At 31.0% G+C, this 19,101-nt stretch overlaps 2 protein-coding genes across 2 annotated transcripts; one reads left to right on the top strand and one right to left on the bottom strand.

The window, feature by feature from the left end:
* Positions 1–342: 342 nt before the first annotated feature.
* LOC125859374 (chloroplastic import inner membrane translocase subunit HP30-2-like) lies at positions 343–3,982 on the top strand. The gene is made up of 6 exons (XM_049539111.1): positions 343–758; positions 1,115–1,230; positions 1,921–2,047; positions 3,316–3,464; positions 3,549–3,611; positions 3,714–3,982. Exons 1-6 carry the CDS (start codon positions 462–464, stop codon positions 3,742–3,744), a joined length of 783 nt encoding a protein of 260 aa, XP_049395068.1. The 5' UTR covers positions 343–461; the 3' UTR covers positions 3,745–3,982.
* Positions 3,983–12,574: 8,592 nt separating this feature from the next.
* On the bottom strand, positions 12,575–13,257 carry LOC125859662 (protein RESPONSE TO LOW SULFUR 3-like). Its single transcript, XM_049539447.1, has one exon. The coding sequence runs from the start codon at positions 13,150–13,152 to the stop codon at positions 12,814–12,816; it is 339 nt and encodes a 112-aa protein (XP_049395404.1). The 5' UTR covers positions 13,153–13,257; the 3' UTR covers positions 12,575–12,813.
* Between the last annotated feature and the right edge of the window lie 5,844 nt (positions 13,258–19,101).

The raw sequence follows: 19,101 nt of genomic DNA, 5'->3' as shown, positions 1-19,101 counted from the left end.
GAGTAAAAACGAGAAAGCAAAATTGTCTTGGGTAAAAAAAGGAAAAAAGAAACAAATTCNCAACAACCAAAAGTATGAAAATTGGGAAAAAGAGAATTTAGTCATGACATAACTATGCACGAATTATTTTTTTTACTACATGCCTCACATATTAAAATACTATTGGAACGTTGAAAAGAGAAAGTACTAGTGGAGCAAAAACGAGAAAGCAAAATTGTCTTGGGGAAAAAAGGAAAAAAGAAACAAATTCGGGGGGTGAAATGGGATAAAAGAGTAAAGTATTTTGTCATTTTGCTAAGATAAGGGTTTAAGGGAGAAAATGGGAATAAAAGAGAAATCTCACCTCGTTACGTTATCCACCCAACTCCCCGAAAAACCCCTTTTCTCCATTTGCATACCAAACTTTCATTTCAAACGGAGAGAAAAAGGGGCTGCGTGCGGCTGAAATCTTCTCAATTCCAATGGGTGAAGGAAAGCAAGGAGCTATGGTGGTTGAAATGCCGAATAGCAGCAATCAGAATCCAATAGCTCAGTTGCAGAACAAGTTTAAGGAATTGGAAATCGGCTTCAAAGGGTGGTTATCGAAGCAGTCAATTCCAGTTGAAGCTGCTGTGGTGACAGCAACCAGTGGACTACAGGGTGCTGCTATTGGTGGATTTATGGGAACGCTTACACAGGATGTGTCTTCCTCTATGCCTACTCCTCCTGCTGGTGCTAATCTCAATCCCCAAGCTATGGCCTCTTTTCAACAAGCTCAGGTACTTTTCTTGTTAGTATTAGTTTTATCTTTTCTAAGGTATTGCTCAAAAGTATTGTTGATAATTTATCTCTATTTTCGTGTTAGTAGGTTTTTTTCTCTAGAATTTAGGAGTTTATAATATTCTCATTTATTGTGTTTGTCTCGGATTCGCTAGAATTTTCTGCAGTCATGCATATAATCTCTGAACTATCAGAATAGATCATAAAGCTCAAATCTGTTTTATCTAATTTTTTGTCTTGTAAATGCATGTTGTTAAGCCAGAAAGTGAACGTTTAGTACTTCAAGGTGGAATCTTTAAAATTTGACAGAGCTAACTTATGATGGATAAGCAACGTAATTGAAATTTTGGTTCAGGCTCTTGCAGGAGGTCCATTGGTTCAGGCTCGGAATTTTGCTGTTATGACTGGTGTTAATGCTGGCATATCTTGTGTCTTGAAAAGAATTAGAGGCAAGGAAGATGTGCAGTCCAGGTAAGCCAGTTTTTACTGGATTCCTGATAGACAAAATTTGCCAGTCAGGTTGATAATCAGGTGTACTATCTACGTAAAGCGTCTTAAGTAGTTAGTTGACCATTTCGATCATAAGTCATTGATTTTGCTTAAGTTTTTGTTTACTTGTTTGGGATTGAGTCATATTCTTGTCTACACATTTTTGCATCCTCTATAGATTAGACATTCAGAATCCAATCCACGTCTGCTATAGTAGTATAAATATGATTAAGAATAGGGATACCGTCTTTCCCTATCCAGAAAGAGGACATGCTTTCCAAATTTGGTTCTCACTTAAGTATTACAGTTGCCTTAATCTTGTTAAAGTTCTTGCATCCATTTCCAATTGCACATTTAGCTTTCCTTCTTGACTAGGTAAAGCGAACCTGGTTTCAATTTACGCCTTTTACTGGAACCTACAAAGTTCTTTTCTGCATACACCTCTATGTTTATAACTTCTTCATTTTAAAACACCTATCAGAGTGGATGTCTTGGATTAACACTTCAATGATAACAAATATCCCAACTGGACATTCTGTTTTCTTTTTGAACCTTAAACTTTCATTTTTCCTTTTTGATCCATTTCCTCCTCCATCCACTCTTTCACAACCTCGTTGAGTTCACATTTGTTGTATCCTGTAGCTGTTGGAGATTAATAATTACTTTTTGCAGTATGGCAGCTGCCTTTGGTTCTGGAGCATTGTTTTCACTAGTTAGCGGCATGGGTGGCCCAAATCCAGTACCCAATGCTTTGACATCTGGGATTTTCTTTGCCCTTGTTCAAGGTGGACTGTTTGAGGTAATGAACATGTTTACCTATGTATAGAAAATTATTTGCATGCAACCCCTGGATTATGGCAATGTTGTTTTGAGTTCCTTTTGTTTTTCACCTTTTATTTGCTGTTGTAGTTTGGTTCAATCCGGTACTCTCTATTCTCATACCATTCAACTTGTCTGTCTGATATTATGTCAATTCCATAGTCAGATTGACTTGTTGTTTGTCATCCGTCTCAAATTTTGACTTGGTTTATTATTTATTCCAATAATTAAGGTATTCATTTTGTTTTTTTTTTTCAGAATATTTCTACATAAATTCCACTAATGAATAACAATAAATTAGCTGTGGTTTAATGCAGTTTCTGTTCATTGTCAGCCATCTTTGTCTTTTGTTTCTAGGTCCCTTCTCAGTTAACAGTTGTACTCCCTCTATCTCATATTACTTGTCCACATTACTAAAAAAATCTGTTTCAAATTACTTGTCAATTTACAAAACCAAGATATAATTAATTTATTTTTCCCATTTTGCCCTTGAATTTATTCTTTTTGAAAGTATAAATATAGTGAAGTTCCAAAAATGTTCCTCCATTGTTAGTCTTGGTATTGATGGTTAAGGCACAGAAATATAGTGTATTAAAAAGAGTTGAAGCATAAATTAGTAAAAGTACCTTTCTTATTTATGATTTCTTAAGGGGCATGTAAAGGGGTAAGTAGACAAGTAATATGGGACAGAGGGAGTACATCAGAACTGAGAACTATAATTTGTGATTTCAATGTATTCTATGAACACAGTGGAATTGGATTCCTAAATGTGCAATAAGAATATGTATTTCTTCTTTTTTGATGATTAAACTGTCCGGTTCAGCAATATCGGAATCGTTTCAGTTGTCTCTATGTTATCTCTCTCCCCCCTCTCTCTTTTAAAGGTAGAGTAAAATGGAAAGCTTACAGTTGGCAGGTGTATTAAAGTAGAAACTGTTTTTGAAGGAGTACTTCAAATAAAAGTTCTAGTTAAACCCAATCACGCCTAGGTTATTTAAGTCCTCAATAGAGTTTAGGGACCAATCAGACATGTATAACCCTTGTATTACTTTAATGTTGCGTTGAGGTCCATCAGCTCTGAATAGATTGGGAATTATGGTATGAAGAAACTTTTCAGGACCGAGGATAGGAAAAATACCAGTTATCCTTCCCTGTTGGCACCTAGTTTTTGATTGATGTTGAATAGAGTGAATTTCCAACATCGTTATCTCATAGTTGTTAAAAACTTCTCTTGTTGTGTTAATGCAGCTTGGGCGGAAGTTTTCGCAACCACCTGCTGAAGATACGCATTATGTCAGAACGAGATCACTATTGTCAAGCCTTGGCCTGCAAAATTATGAAAAGAATTTCAAGAAAGGGTTGTTGACAGACACCACTTTGCCTTTACTCACCGATAGGCAAGATATGTTGCACCAGATAACTGTGTACTAATTCTATGCATTTCTCACAATTAAATCTCACTCCATTCTCCTGTTTTGCAGTGCTCTTAGAGATGTGAGGATCCCTCCTGGGCCAAGGCTTCTTATTCTTGATCATATACAAAGGTGAAATAATGTTTTACGTGAAGTAACTTTCTGTTTAGTTAACTCTTCAGTGATTAAAATCCTTAAATTGCTTTTTGGGATTATTATTTTTTTTGGCTGTAGGGATCCGGAACTCAGAAAGAAGCGAGGATGAACTCACTACAAAAGATGAAGTTTTCCTTTGTGGGAAAGACCTGTTCTGTAATTTGAGAAGTAGTGACAGTTTCATGTTATGTTTTTTTAATGTTCCGATGAACTAGTCTATTATGGAACTTCTTTTGAGTGTAAGTTCTTGCCATCAGATAAGAAGGCAGACATGCTATTTGTCGAGTTTTTGAGCTAGAAACATCAGATTTGTCCACTATTTTAAAGAAAAAGAAAAATTAGTGTCATTTTTGCTGAACGGACTTTTAGTTGGGGGAATAAAGCTACAACTGTGTTCTCTCTAATGATATAAGTTTTTAGATGAGATAGTCTCACACTTGGATATAATATTTGAGACTTGGCCACTCATTACCAGAATAAAGTTTCACTTGGCCCATAAGAAAAATAACTCAAGCCTGCATTCAATCTGAGGTGGTAGAGAAGAAATCATTTGAATTTGTCATATGCGTGTACCTAAAAATGGTACAAATGGTAATTTGCGAAACTACTGTGTCTGAACGTAATTACTAGTTAAACTAACCGAATTTGTATTGTTTCCTCTAAATTTTATTTTATTTTGACAATGTTAGAGTCCGGTAAAAAAATAATTTAAAATTATCTACTTTTTGTCATAGAATATTTTAGAATTTTAAATTAAATTATTCACATTTTTATATTAATAAATAAAATTTTATACAATAACATCCAAAATATTGTATAAAAGTTACATGGCTAACATCCCATCAATCTAAATTAATTATTTCCAATATAAAATGTCACGACCCAAAAATGGAAGTGATGACACTCGTCTTATCCCACCAAGACAAGTCAGTCTAACACTCACCCATTACAATAAAATGCAGAAATTTCATAATTAACTCAAAAATACCCCCCCAAAATCTAGTTGTCACGTGTACAAGCCTCTAAAGTATTACAATAGATTTGAAAGAAAACGTAAGTCTTAAATGACGTTGTCTCTAAAATAGAACAATATCATAAATAGGAGTAAGAATGTCCGCTGAGATGACAAACATCTACCTCACAAGTCTCCAAGAAGCCTCGGAAAATAAGAGAATGGAAAGTATCACAAAATCCAGGCTCGTAACCTACAAAAAATTTGTAGAAGCAAGGGGTGAGTACCAAACCACCCGGTACTCAGCAAGTACACCTCTAAACGCAAGCTAAGGGAATAGAATACGGGTACTCCTTACACCCCAACCAAACCTCCACAATTACAACCTGCATTAAACCAGCCGAACCTAACAGTTCACAGTTTACATAACACCCAGCTCAACAACAATCATTTTAACAATTACATATCCTCAACAACAAACTCAATATTCATCAATCACAACTTTCATAAAAAGGCACTCACAAATATCAACAACGCACAAGATCAAGTTCATCAAATAGAGGCAATCAAACATCAAGTACTTTCCAACCACCAATAAAGCACATAATCATCAAGAATGAAGGATGTCATGGGATGCAATGCAATATGACACCATGAAATGATATGCTTCAGAATACCAAGTACTCTCTCAACCGTATATACATGATACTCCTCGGAAATACATCGAGAGTTCATGACCCATAGGGGACTCGCGAGGTCCATATACCGACACGGACGATCTCCACGTGCCCAAATTATAATCTTAACATCTCACCATCCCCAGCACGGACAATCTCCACGTGCCCAGCTTATACTCAATCTCATGTCAATGCATGTGCACAATATGATTTCAATAAAAGGGATGATGCATCTCAATCAAATATCAATATGATATGTAATCACCTCAGCTATCACCAGTATACAGGTTTAATAAAGAACACGGTCACACATAATAAATCAAGTCAATAACATGATATCAACTAATGCCCATATGCTTGGCATTCTCGAATTACAATCCGCATTCTATAGTAACAAACTTTCCCTTTTATAACATCGATACTCGTACCAATGCCCGTCACAAACAATTCTCAACACATCACACACAAACAATTAATCACATTGCTTTTTATTACCCATTTTTCATTATTAGAATTAATCAATGTGGACAAGTCAACCCATCACCAAGTCTCATTACCTCCAAACACATATTACAAGGAAACACACGAATTCCATACACTTAACAAGGGTTTAGAAATCCACTTGCCTCGAATCATCGAACAATCACTCTGACTCTTGAGTCTTCCCCTTTCGTTAGGCTTCCAAATCAATGCAATCTATTCAAATAATTAATCACAATCAATTTTCAAAACTAACAACAACCATATTACTATAGATCTAGCCTAGACCCAAAAACTTACTCAAAACTAAAATCAAGTTCCTAAATTTTGATGCCAATTATCATGTCAACCCTCATACTTCCAAATTTCAAGTCTAGGGTTAAGTTTCCATTCTTCAATTCCATAACTCTAATGATATTTATATAATACAATGCCCTTAATATTTAATTACTTATCTCAATATATATAAAACTTGAATCGTGATACGATATTGTATAATAAAAATTCAACCACGAAAGATAAATATATACCAACTATCATGTATCAAGACCCGTAACTATAGAATATTATGCACAAGTAAAATCCTTTGTAATTAATCCAATACCACCCATCATGCTCTTCCAATCGTTATCCTATAATCCTAAGAGTAATTACTCGATCATCAACCATGGAATTTGTCTCCAACTTTTTAATAACATCAACAATAGCAAAAGAAGGGGAAAACGACAAAAATGTACTCGTTCACAATTATGCAACCGGTGTAACCCCATTACCCTCAATCAAACATATAATAATAAATTTCTACATCTACATTATTTTACAATTATTACAAGAGATAATTACTTAACAATTTAACATACCCAATTCAATAACCCCCTGTTGCACAGAAACCTCAAATCTCTATTCAACTATAAAATAATAATATTAATCCTCTCCTCCCTCAATCAATTAGTATATGTAAAAGTAATATTGAAGCTTGATTAATCTTTTTACCTGGAGAAGTTTTTTATCAATTCTGTCGGCGTCAAAGTTGAGTTCTCCCACACGATAGTTTCAGCCGCAACTAATTGTAGTGGGATAAAATAATAATAACCTCCCTTTAATTTAATTCAGTTTTTACATATTAACTAAATCATGGGTTTGACCCATTAACCACAAATTAAATAAATTACTTAAAAATTATCCCATTAATTATATAACTGTAACTAAAAGAGAGTAATATTTTAGAATTTTAAATTAAATTATTCACATTTTTATATTAATAAATAAAATTTTATACAATAACATCCAAAATATTGTATAAAAGATACATGGCTAACATCTCATCAATCTAAATTAATTATTTCCAATATAAAACTAATAGCAATAATATTACTAGTTAACTTAATGGTTTATTTTTAGGATAACTTACCTAAATCTCATAGTGTAAAGAGTAAATTACATTTTATCCCTACTGTTTTTCTAATTACAATAATCCCTTAAAATTTATACCTTACGGATACATAAATCACCATCCGGATACATTAATTCACCATCACGATACATTAATTCTAATAGAAGAAGAATCCTTCTATTGCGCTAAAAAGGGAATAAAATCTGAAAATCTAATTAAATCCCATAAATTACGCTTACGTTTCTTCTTACTGTCAATCATATATAGGCAAATCCAAAACGAAGAAATTCAAAATTTGAAATTGCTCCCCTCTGTTCAGCGAAGAAACCTTTCAGATTTGATTCAAAAACTTTTGTCGAAATTTTGGGTTAGAGAGGTGAGTTATGAAGGATACAAAAGTGATGGATTGAATTGTTGTTGGATAAACAATTTCCTTTTGTGAAGGATACAAAAGTGATGGAATTCATACCGTTCATAATATTGTGAAATCGTTTTTTTAATTTCGTTTCCGAGATGGATAGATTTATCAATATATTAGTACTGTTTAGGCATCTTGTTTAAATTGATAAGTGTTGTATTTCTACTAGATACATTAAATAAAAGATGTTGCTCATAAGATGTTAGGTTTGAGATCGATACATTATTGTTTGGTAATTATTATGTAGATAAGATACATTTAATATAAATTTGAATTTACGTTTCATGCCTAAAAAATTAGTGCATGGTACATTATTATTTATGTAACTTATTTTGTTTGAGAGCAGAATCCATATGTATCAGGAATTTGTAAATGAAAAGGCTGATACATGATAAATGATACATTTGGTAGAATTTTTGTATCAAGAATCAATACTAATTAAGGCTATGTATCAAAACAAATATCTGAACATGATACATTATGCAGGATAGAATTGTAATGTATCATAATGTTGAAACGAAGGCAGTATACATTAGTTTAAGAAACAAAATTAACTAGATACACTAAAAATTTGAACCTATATGTATCAGAAAAGATGAACAACCAAAAAATTGAGAAAAAATAAATCAACAATCTAATCAACGGAAAGCAGCGAAGATGTATCCTACTCGGACTAATTGGGTAAGCCTAATACTGAAAGATCGAACCAATGAAATGAAGTGTATCAAAGACCGCCATTAGAAATTCCTGAAACAATTTCAAATGCACTCCAAGATGAACTCTCAGCATTAGCAACGTTTTTCACCCCTCTTCTAGTAAAAAGACCGAAAGTTATGTCATAAGATTGATGATCAATAAACAGATGAAAAACTGACAACAAAAAGCTTCTTTTGGCATTATGTTAGCAATTACAACTACCTGTCCATATCTCATCGTCACATGTGTTTAGGAGATCCTTTTGTCTATGCTTAATCAATCACAATTATTATTGTTTAGTTTTTAAGATGAAAAAATTAAAAAATTAAAATAAAATTGAAAATTGAAGTGATGGAAAGAAATCTATCTCTTGAATAACTTGAAATCATGAATTAAAAAGAGAAAAGATTTGAAATTCAAAAATGGATTAATGTAGGTAACTGTAGAGAGATTTGTGGCTTGAAAAAAGGAAAGAAAATCATGGGTATGGAATTTCAAATTAATGTATCCGAAAAAGGGGGTGATGGGAGAAAAAGAGGGGATTTTTGATATTTTTTGAAATGGTAGAGAAAATAAGAAAATATGATAATAAATGGTGTGTAGTTAGATAATTTTTCCTTATTTTTAAGCATAGTATACTATAAGACATAAGTATAAAAATACAAAAGAATACGTGTCTTTTATTGAAAATTTTGGACCAAATTATTGACAACAAATACATTTTAAAATCAAACTATTAATTAAGTACATTTTATTTAATTTCATATAATTTAATGATATTTTTGATTTTATCCTAAAAAATTAAAGTTAATTTATTTTTAAATAAAAATATATATCATTTTTTTAAATTTAACTAATAAACGTAATATAAAAAAAAATATAGATGTGCAACCTATAGTGTGGATGCTCTGCCATCAGCATGTCAAGTTTGCTCTCACAGTAGGATTGTTTCAGTGTTGATTTTATTTTGAAAGAAAAAAAGACAAATAACATGTTCTTCGAGTATGTAGAAACAGGAATTTTAGCTTTTGAGTGGATTCATTCATTCAATTTAGATACCTGATATTTCGACGGACTTTTGGTATGTAGATGCAACATTTTTTCTTCTTCTTATTGATGTATTTGCATGTTTTTTTATGTGTTTGTATTTTTAAAAATAAAATAAAATATATATACTAATATGTAGAAGAGTCTAGGATATAGCTGTTCGTCGACATGCTTGCTTTCTAAACAAGGGTAAGTTGATAATTTACTAGCTAATTCTACTTTTTACTTTTTGCTTTAATTGTTTGTACGATTTATTTGAAAGTTATCTGTGTCATTATTTTTTCTTCTAATTCCTGTTATGTGTTTTTGTTGGTTTGGCAGCAATATTTTTCAAACTCTACCTTCGTTTGCATCATTTTACAATAAATTCATTGATGCACATCCGTAAATATACTGAAATTTGAGCCTTTATAAAATGTCAAAAAAGTATCTTAGTGTTGATACTAAGATTTACTCGGACCCCACACATTCAGATGTAATGTTTAGCTATTTTGGGCTTTCTTTGTTGTTAGTGTGTGCAGAAAAAATATTATTTGATGTAAAATAAAATTAATTAATAAAATTTAAGATAATAAAGTTATTATTTCATGTAATTTTTTTGGCTGATTCTCGAAATTATATTAATGTCATATAAATTGGGACATCAGAAGTAATATATATTATTTAAAAATTACGTAAAATGTACTTTAAATTACAATAATTAGCAACTTCAAATATTTAAAAGATTATATCAATTTCATATAAATTGGGACATCAGAAGTAACATATATTATTTTAAAATTATGTAAAATGTACTTCAAATTACAATAATTAACAATTTTAAATATTTAAAACATAAAAAATGATTAATTGTTAAAATTCTATCGTGCCACATAAACTGAAAAATGAAATAATATATATTATTTCAAAATTATGTAAAAAAATATTATAAACCAGAACAATTAATAACTTAAAATATTTCTGAAAACCATTTGAATAATAATAATAATATATGTTGGCCAGGGATCCTATATATATATATATATGTTTTAACTCACTTTGTTTGTGATTGTATTGCAGGATGCAAACCTTTTTTGATGTTAGGCTTGTACCGACCCTCCACCATCTCTATCAAATTTAAATATCTATAAATATCTAATTTGAGAATTGATAATATATATATATTATGGAGAGTGAAATACATATTTTTGATGATTTCATAATCGGTCTAAACATGACTATTGATGAATGGGAGATTTTGAGTGACGATGTTGTGTTATCGATCCTATAACGACACCTCATTATTGGGTGTCAACTATATCAGCATCAAGACTATTGTTTTTCAAGATCAGTACACTTAATTTGTGGTAGTTCTGATGTTTCAGGTTATGTGGGGGTCACTATGCACTACTGGTTATAGATTATGGATATGGTGATATTGTATTGTATCGGATTATTAAAAATTGTTGGAGTATTGATTGGGGATTTGGTGGTTATATAAGGTTTTTGTTTACTTGGCATGTTTAAAACATATTTTGCTCTGTATATTATATGTTTTCTCGTTGTTGTTTTTTCTGTGTGCTTCAATTTTTCTTAAAAGAAAAAATAGTCAAAGAGAATTTCTTTGTTCTTGCGGATATTAGAAAAAACTTTCCAAACACAAATCAATGACTACGTATTGTTTAACGGCAATGTTGATGGAGTGACCAACCTATCCTACTAAGCAGAAATTGGATAGTGAAGCATCGAAAAATCGAGAATGGTCTCCTCTTCTTATCATCAAGTGACTTTCAAATCTCTCGCAAAAAATTAGATCCTGGAGCAGTGAGATATACAAATACTTTGATACCATAACAGGAAGAAAAAAATAGCATGGGTGAGGTTCACAGTTAGTGTGAAGGAAAGTGCTTCTACTTTGTCAGAGCCCAAAACACATCCAGATAATTTTTCGGGAAAAAGGAAAAGGATGAATTAAGTTAAGGAGTTAATTATTGTTCCTTTTTAGATTCCCTATATGATGACTTACCTAGTGGTTTCAATTCTATGCCAACAATTTGCATCTATGATTTGAACTCCTTTTACTATTATCATTAGATATTTACTCATGTTAGAAATTCAACCATTTACATGAAGGAGAAAACCATTTATGCAATATGAATTGGAATTAATAGAGATCTTGTATGTTTTTTTTTGGTGAAGGGAATTGTATTGAACCCCTTATTTGACATGTTGATCAGTTGAGCATAAGCTAATTCGGATCGATTTTAAAAGAAAATGAAGATAACAACAATAAGAAGATCGACACACTTGGTTGCAGGATGCCACAACCGCTCATGTGTATATTAGTATAATGAGTTGGTGTAACTAGTAAAGTTATAATTATAGGATCACAAGTTTAAGCTATAGAAACAGCTTCTTGCAGAAATGCAGGATAGTTTCCTGCAGAATTCTTATAGTTTCTCCGTTCTGTTCTCCAAACCATGCACATAATGGGAGAGCTTAGTGCATCACCATCGAGCTGGCTGCCTTTTATTTTTTGGTCTAATGAATTAAACTTATGAAAGTCATTTAAGGCATGGAAGCTGACTTTGATCTTCGAAATGTACTGAGGATTGTAAAAGTCGTTCCAATGGAGATGTTTTTNTTTTTTTTTTTTTTTTTTTCACAACTGCATTTTATTCATCTTCTAACAAAAGGCTACAAATGATCTGAGGGAGATTACAATCAGTGCTTTACTACTCCCTATAAAGGATGAGGATAAAAGCTATCCTATTTGAGATGAAGAGAATGCAAAAGTTGGCAGTATAATGAGTTGGTGTAACTAGTAAAGTTATAATTATAGGATCACAAGTTCAAGCTATAGAAACAATTCTTGCAGAAATACAGGATAGTTTCCTGCAGAATTCTTATAGTTTCTCCGTTTTGTTTTCCAAACCATGCACATAATGGGAGAGCTTAGTGCATCACCATCGAGCTGGCTGCCTTTTATTTTTTGGTCTAATGAATTAAACTTATGAAAATCATCTAAGGCATGGAAGCTGACTTTGATCTTCGAAATGTACTGAGGATTGTAAAAGTTCGTTCCAATGGAGATGTTTTTGCTCTCTCCGTTTTCAGGTCACATATTTTAACCCAACACTAAAATTGAAAGATGACCTGATATGGTGTTAATAACCAAACTTGCACATAAAAGTGCAATAAATATGGAGTGAGTACGAAAAATACGTGTATTCAGCCACATTTATCATTTTCGCAGAATCAGGTTGAATTTAAGAATATTGATGAAGAAAGAACAAATACACACAAATTTCCCATTACATCTCCAAAACGAAAGGAGAGAAAGTCAATACACACACCACACTGAGTTCCTAATTAATCTTTCATCTCGTCATTTACATGGAGCCAAACCAAACCGGCCGCATTCAATACACAACGCGCCCAAATCAAACGGAGAAAGACGAAAAAAATTAGAACTATTCATGTCAATCGGCAAAAGAGGGAGAAAAATCAATGAAAGATCAAACTCCATGAATTGATCATTGAGAATCAGGAATTGTAATTTGACCAGACTGAAGAAGTTTTTGGGCCATCGAAAGCTGATCCATTAAAGTATGGATTCGGGTCCTGTAGATCCGAGCCTGATCCACAGCCTCTGCTTCAAATTCTCCGAGCTGAGAACAGAGGCGCTCCTCCGCCTCCTCCGCTACCCTCAGCCTCTCCCATGTCTTATTCAATTCCTCTTTCATTTTCTCTTCCCTTTCAATGCTCTTCTTCAATTCCTTCTCCAATTCCTCGTTTCTTCTTCTCAGCACCTCCCTCTCCGGCACGGCGGAGGCCTTTGTTTGGGCGGCAGGCACAGCAATGGTGGTAAACATGATGTTGAAAAAAAATGGTGGAAACAAAAAAAAAGGAGTAACTAATGTTTTTTAAATTTAAAAACAGAAATGCAAATGTTGATTTGATTTGTTATGACTATCGTTGAGTTGCAGGAGATTTTATAGCGCCAAAATGAGCATTGTCCAGGTTCAATGTATCTATTACCCTCTAGCGTTTTCGTTTCGACTCTATTTGGATCTCTAGTTTTTACTCGTAGTATTATTCGTGGTTTAAAGCTAAATTTTATAAAAATTCATAAATTGTTTTTTTTTAAATATTCGTTCTTATGTAAAGTATATGTATACGGTATATAATAACAATTGTCTCTTCTGATAATATATTTTTCTTTTTACAATATAATCAATATATTTAATCTTTTTAGAAGCATTATCTAAAGAGCTCTTTTTTCTTTTAGCGTATATTTGAATTTTATTTCTCTTTTTTGTTTTAATTTTGTGAAACAACGCTATTAATATTTTCTAGTTAACATATTTGAATTCTAATATATAATATAATTAAGAAAATAACATATATTTATATGTAAAATTATTAAAATAAAATAAAATAACAACTGTCAAGTGAGAAAGTATAATTCGAAGTTAAAAACAATTAACTCCATTTTAGACGTTGACAATTCTATTTTTTTTTTAAAATCTATTACTTGAATTTGATAACTGTAATACTTGAAATATGAAAAGAATGAAGAAATGTGAAATTTAATTTGTTCTATGCCCTTGTCTTTATTTTTTAAGAGATTAGATACCATATTAGGAAAAAAAGCAAAGTAGTACAAACTTAATAACGAGAAAGAGAAAAAAATGAAAGAGAATGTAGAATTAAATTACTTAATTATCATCATTTTTCCCCAATAAAAATTTTTACTTTATTTTCATTAAGATATTAAATATACTTTGAACAAAAATTAAATGTAAAACCTAAGTATTATTCAACTCTAATATATACTTTTTCTACTCGCTCAGTCTTTCAACGGCTAGGAAGGCAGTCGTAAAAACGAAGCCTATCGCCATGTCGACCATCAAATACGAGACTGAGCCCCTTCTCAAAGATTTGATGGAATGGCCCACCCCACCCAAGAGATCCGATTCTGCCTTAAATTGCTAAAAGAAAAGCGAACCGGCTAGCGCCAAGAAGAGATGTGTATTGGCCTGGGCAAGTGAAAGGCCAGCCGAACCTAAGTATCAAAGGGGATGCTTTCTTAATGCCTTCGTGTCACTCACGTCATCGTACGAAAAATAATACTTAATAGGTAGTGCTTTCCTTCAAATAAGGCTTTATGCTATATAAATTTGAATTAATCGGACTTCAATATGAATATCGATAAGAAACCAAAATAAATAAAAATAATACTTCGATAGAATATAATAGAGCCATGCTTAGACTTAAATTTGTGGACTAGGTTATTCATATGAGTTGTCAACTGCAATGTTGAGGGTCGGCCACTCTTCTACGTGATTGGTGATGACAGCTTCTTCATATTTCTAAGTCTCCCTTCCACATTTATTTCCCTCCGCTCCTCCGAAGAAGATAAAAGAATTGTTTCCGATAGATGCTCAACTCGATAAAACACATAGACATGTTTATATCAGGAACTAAACTTTAAAAGTATTTATCTTTCGTTTTAATCTCTGTATCTTATTAAATAAATTTACCTCTAAGTACAGAAGTCCTCTTAATTTAATAGGGGAGAGCTTTCATCAAATTTTTGTGCTCGACTTTTTCGACCTATTGCGCCATTTAATTTGATACAGAAACAATTACTCCATAAGTATGTGGTAATGAAGCAACATTGCAATAAGTTTAGAGAAAAAGGTTTAAAATATCTGAACTTATTCGAAACAAGTTAATTTTATCTTCCATTATATTTTGGCTCAATTTTTTTTCCTGTTAGTCAACTAACTTAAAAATACTTTTATTACTAACTGTTATTCTAACACACATACAAAAAAAAAAAACTTAGTCTCGAACTATTTGAAATTAGGAAATTTTTCCCTTGTCCTTTTTAATATGTGACTGGTGAGGGCAAAGTGTCCCTTCAAGTTCAGCATTTATTCTTCAATGAAGTAGAAGAGCTAACAAAAAAAAATGAGGAAAAAATGGTAATTTTTAGGAATTTGTCTTCCATTTTGTATCCAACTCAGTTGTGTTTGGTTGACATTTCATTTTAGGTATAAACACTATATATCAATATAATTTTGTATTACAATTTTGATATTATATATGGTATATCCAATTTAATATGGGATAACTCATAAAGCAATAAATACTACGATACAAAAATATCTGAAAGATCAAAATAACGTTGATTTTATCTTCTTTTTTTTTTTTTTAGAACTTTGTAGACAAATTTGCTGACTCTTACACTATATAATACATTTTTATTTAACATAATAAAGCAAACTATAGAAAATCATTAGTTAAAGTTATATTAAACTTCTGGTTATGACATTGACGTGATCTTCCTCAAATCCCTCTTCTTATTTTAATGAATATTTTGCCGACAATTTTGGGGAATTTTCAAACTGGGATGTCACAATTTATAAATTAATAAAAAAAAAATTAATCCAAATAACATGAAAATATTAAAATACCTTGTGTTATGGCCCTAGAGTGTCCTAAAGGTCATTCTCTTTTTATCATTACTTAAATTTTTGCTAATATTTTTATATAATTATCATAGATTTTGTCAATCCATTCCTATATTTTTATTTATTGATTTAGATTAGATAAATTTATATGCTCTATATAATTTGACCAGTTTTAATTTAACTGATGTAATATATATTGTACCTCTTTTATTAGAATATAAATAGTATGTACTTAACGAAGACAATAGTTAACATCTTTTATTGGAAATTTTTGGGCCTTCACAGTAGTCTTTACGGGAAGAATTTAACTTAAATAGTCATTTATCAATTAATTCAAAATAGGGAAAATTATGTGAATTGACAAACATTAGTAATGTATTATTTTATATAGTTATAGTTTCATATAATTATGAATTGCGGCTACTGTTTAATGAAATTTGCTATGAAGAATCGCATGTATTTTTATGAACCTTATTTGTATATACTTCTGTATTTGTATACGCATTAATAATTTTGTTATTGTATTGTATATATCTATACATATTTGTGTATATACAAACTTTCATTTCTGGTGTTTAGTTGAATATATTTTTTATTTTTTTGTTGTATATTTTTTTCCGGTATACCCACAATTGTATATATAATTTCAACACTTATATACAATTACTTATTTATTTATATTAATAGTTTGTATATAATTCAAATAATTGTATATAATATGTTACTTGTATAAATCCAATTTGTATAATTTATTTTAAAAACAACGAAATATACAAACGAAAATTAGCATAGCACATGGAACTATAGCCATGGAGCGTAATTAGGCAAATTGAGGAGCGTTATTAAGTTTCATCTCTTAGCTATATTTGAAATTTCACCTTTTAAAAATAATGAAAAATGTATAATATATTTATAATTCATGTAAAATATATGTATAATCACATAGAATCTGTATCTTTCGATTGAAAGTATTATTAATCGGAATGGCCAAGATTAACATATATAGATTATTAATTAAGATAGTTAGCACACTTAATAATCATCATCAAGCAACCAGACGTGATATAATATTGATGTTTTGTACGACAATATATATCATAGTTAAATAACGAATAATTCTATTGAATTTGAATTTATGGAACTATAATTTTAAGAGGAATATTTAGAAATGATTGTAATATGGGCCTAATTAAAATCCTCAGTCATAGTTTTAGTATTTGCCATTTATAGCAAGAGGAGAGAGTCGAGTGAGATTGGGAGAAAGAGGAAATAGGTGAACGAAATTAGGGGAGAGATGCTATAGATAGATTGTATCAACGAATTAAGTCTGATACATATATATTGTATTCAATACATATAAGTTGATATATGCTAAAACATATATACGGGTTAATTCATGTTGTATCACTTGTATTCATTCACTTTTTATAACGACGCTTGTATGGATTTGCAATAAAAAACACAAACTGATGCATGTTGTATTCAGTACATAAAGGAGCTTTTATGTCCCTTATATTCATTTGCGACATAGAAATATAGATTATATTCGATACATATATGTTATTCATTCGCGATACAAAAATACATAAATATAAGTTGTATTTAATGCATACATGTTATTCATTCACAAGACAGAAGTATAGAAATACTTGACACATACAAACTAACCTTGGATGACACACAACTTGATACAAAAATTTATATTGACACAGTTGATACATGTATCTTCTTCTTCGTTTTCAATGTATTCATTTACTATATTTGATAGAAGATATACAAAGAGAGGGACAGAGAGAAAGGGGTAGAGGGAAAAGAAAAGCGAGAGAAGATAATATCTCATATACTAAGGATAACTCTAGAATTTGAAGCTAATGAGTTCTTATAACAATTTCAACTTAATATATACAATAATAACTAGTTCACTTCAATATTGAGAGATCGAAGTTCATCATACAAAACTTCTATATTTAATGACTAATTTACAAACTAGATCACCTAAATATATTAAAATACAAATTATGTAATTATCTCTCATTTTTGTTTACGACAATGGAGAACAAAAATAAAGAAAAATAGTAATTTTCACATTTATTACCTTTAGAAGTAATCTGATGTGGCAAAAAAAAATCCCCCTCGCGCACCTAAATGAGTTTACATTCAGTTTCCATGTCAGGTGGACAGTAAGAGACTAAGAGTGCACCCGTCATATAAAAATAAAGTTCAAGTTCAGGAGGAGTAATCAGCACTTCTCTCAATCTTATAATTTTAAATTAAAGCTATGCAAAATATACCAAAAAATAATTTAACCTTATGATCTTTAATTAAGTATATTATGTGAAAAGTTAAAATTAAATAGTTATCAAAATAAAAAATACAAAGATTCTTTTTTAAAATGAATGAAATGAAAAATCCTACAAATAAATTGAAGTAGATGGATTTACTACTAACTAGTGGATGTAGTTGGTATTTCAACAACTTAATCAGAAAAAGTGAACTCGCCAATTCACCATATTAATGATGGGACTTAAGAACTAAGCCAATTAATAGCTAACAGAACTTGGGTGAGAAAAAGATGGCATTAATTATTTCTTCTTTAGCACCAATTATTTCTTCTTTAGCACCAATAACAGAAGTGCCTTTCACAGCTTGAAGTATAATATTATAATGTCCCTAAAGTTACATTGTACCTACTTATTATACATAATAATAAAAATAAAATGATAACTTATTTGTAGGGTAAACATGAACAGAGGAAGTATCCATTAATTATATAAATATGTCCTTTAATTTGACACTATTTCAATCCTTCAATTTTGATTGTGCACGTAGACACTCAAACTTGTGTGAGTCTTATGTGACATAATACATTTAGGGGTCGTTTGGTTGGGAACTAGTTATCTCAGGATTAACTATCATGGGGTTAGTTATCCTGGAATAACTTATCTCACTATGTATATGGATAACTTATCCCATCACTATGCTATAAATGGTGGGATAAGTTATCCCAAATATATCAACCAAACAAGACATCTAAATTTTATCCCAGGACTATTTTTTTATTCCAGGACTATTTATGCTTATCCCTCACACCAAACGAGCTCTTAGGATCCAACGTAGGAGGATGCCACATAGGACATTAGGATGTGTGTATTTATTTGTTCAATTTTATATAAGTTTAAGTGTCTACTTATGTACACCAAAAGGTGAAAGAACATAAATATAAAACGAAGCCAAATTAAAAGATATATTTATATAGGGGAACTTTCGCATATAACCACTCAAAAATAATTTAATTATGTTTTATAGCTATAGTTTGCTAATTATGATTCGTGGCTAAACAAA

This window comes from Solanum stenotomum, chromosome 3 (assembly GCF_019186545.1).
Source record: "Solanum stenotomum isolate F172 chromosome 3, ASM1918654v1, whole genome shotgun sequence".
NCBI classification, from domain to species: Eukaryota; Viridiplantae; Streptophyta; class Magnoliopsida; order Solanales; family Solanaceae; genus Solanum; species Solanum stenotomum.
The sequence above is the reverse complement of the archived record's forward strand: the minus strand, read 5'-3'. Positions and strand labels throughout refer to the sequence as shown.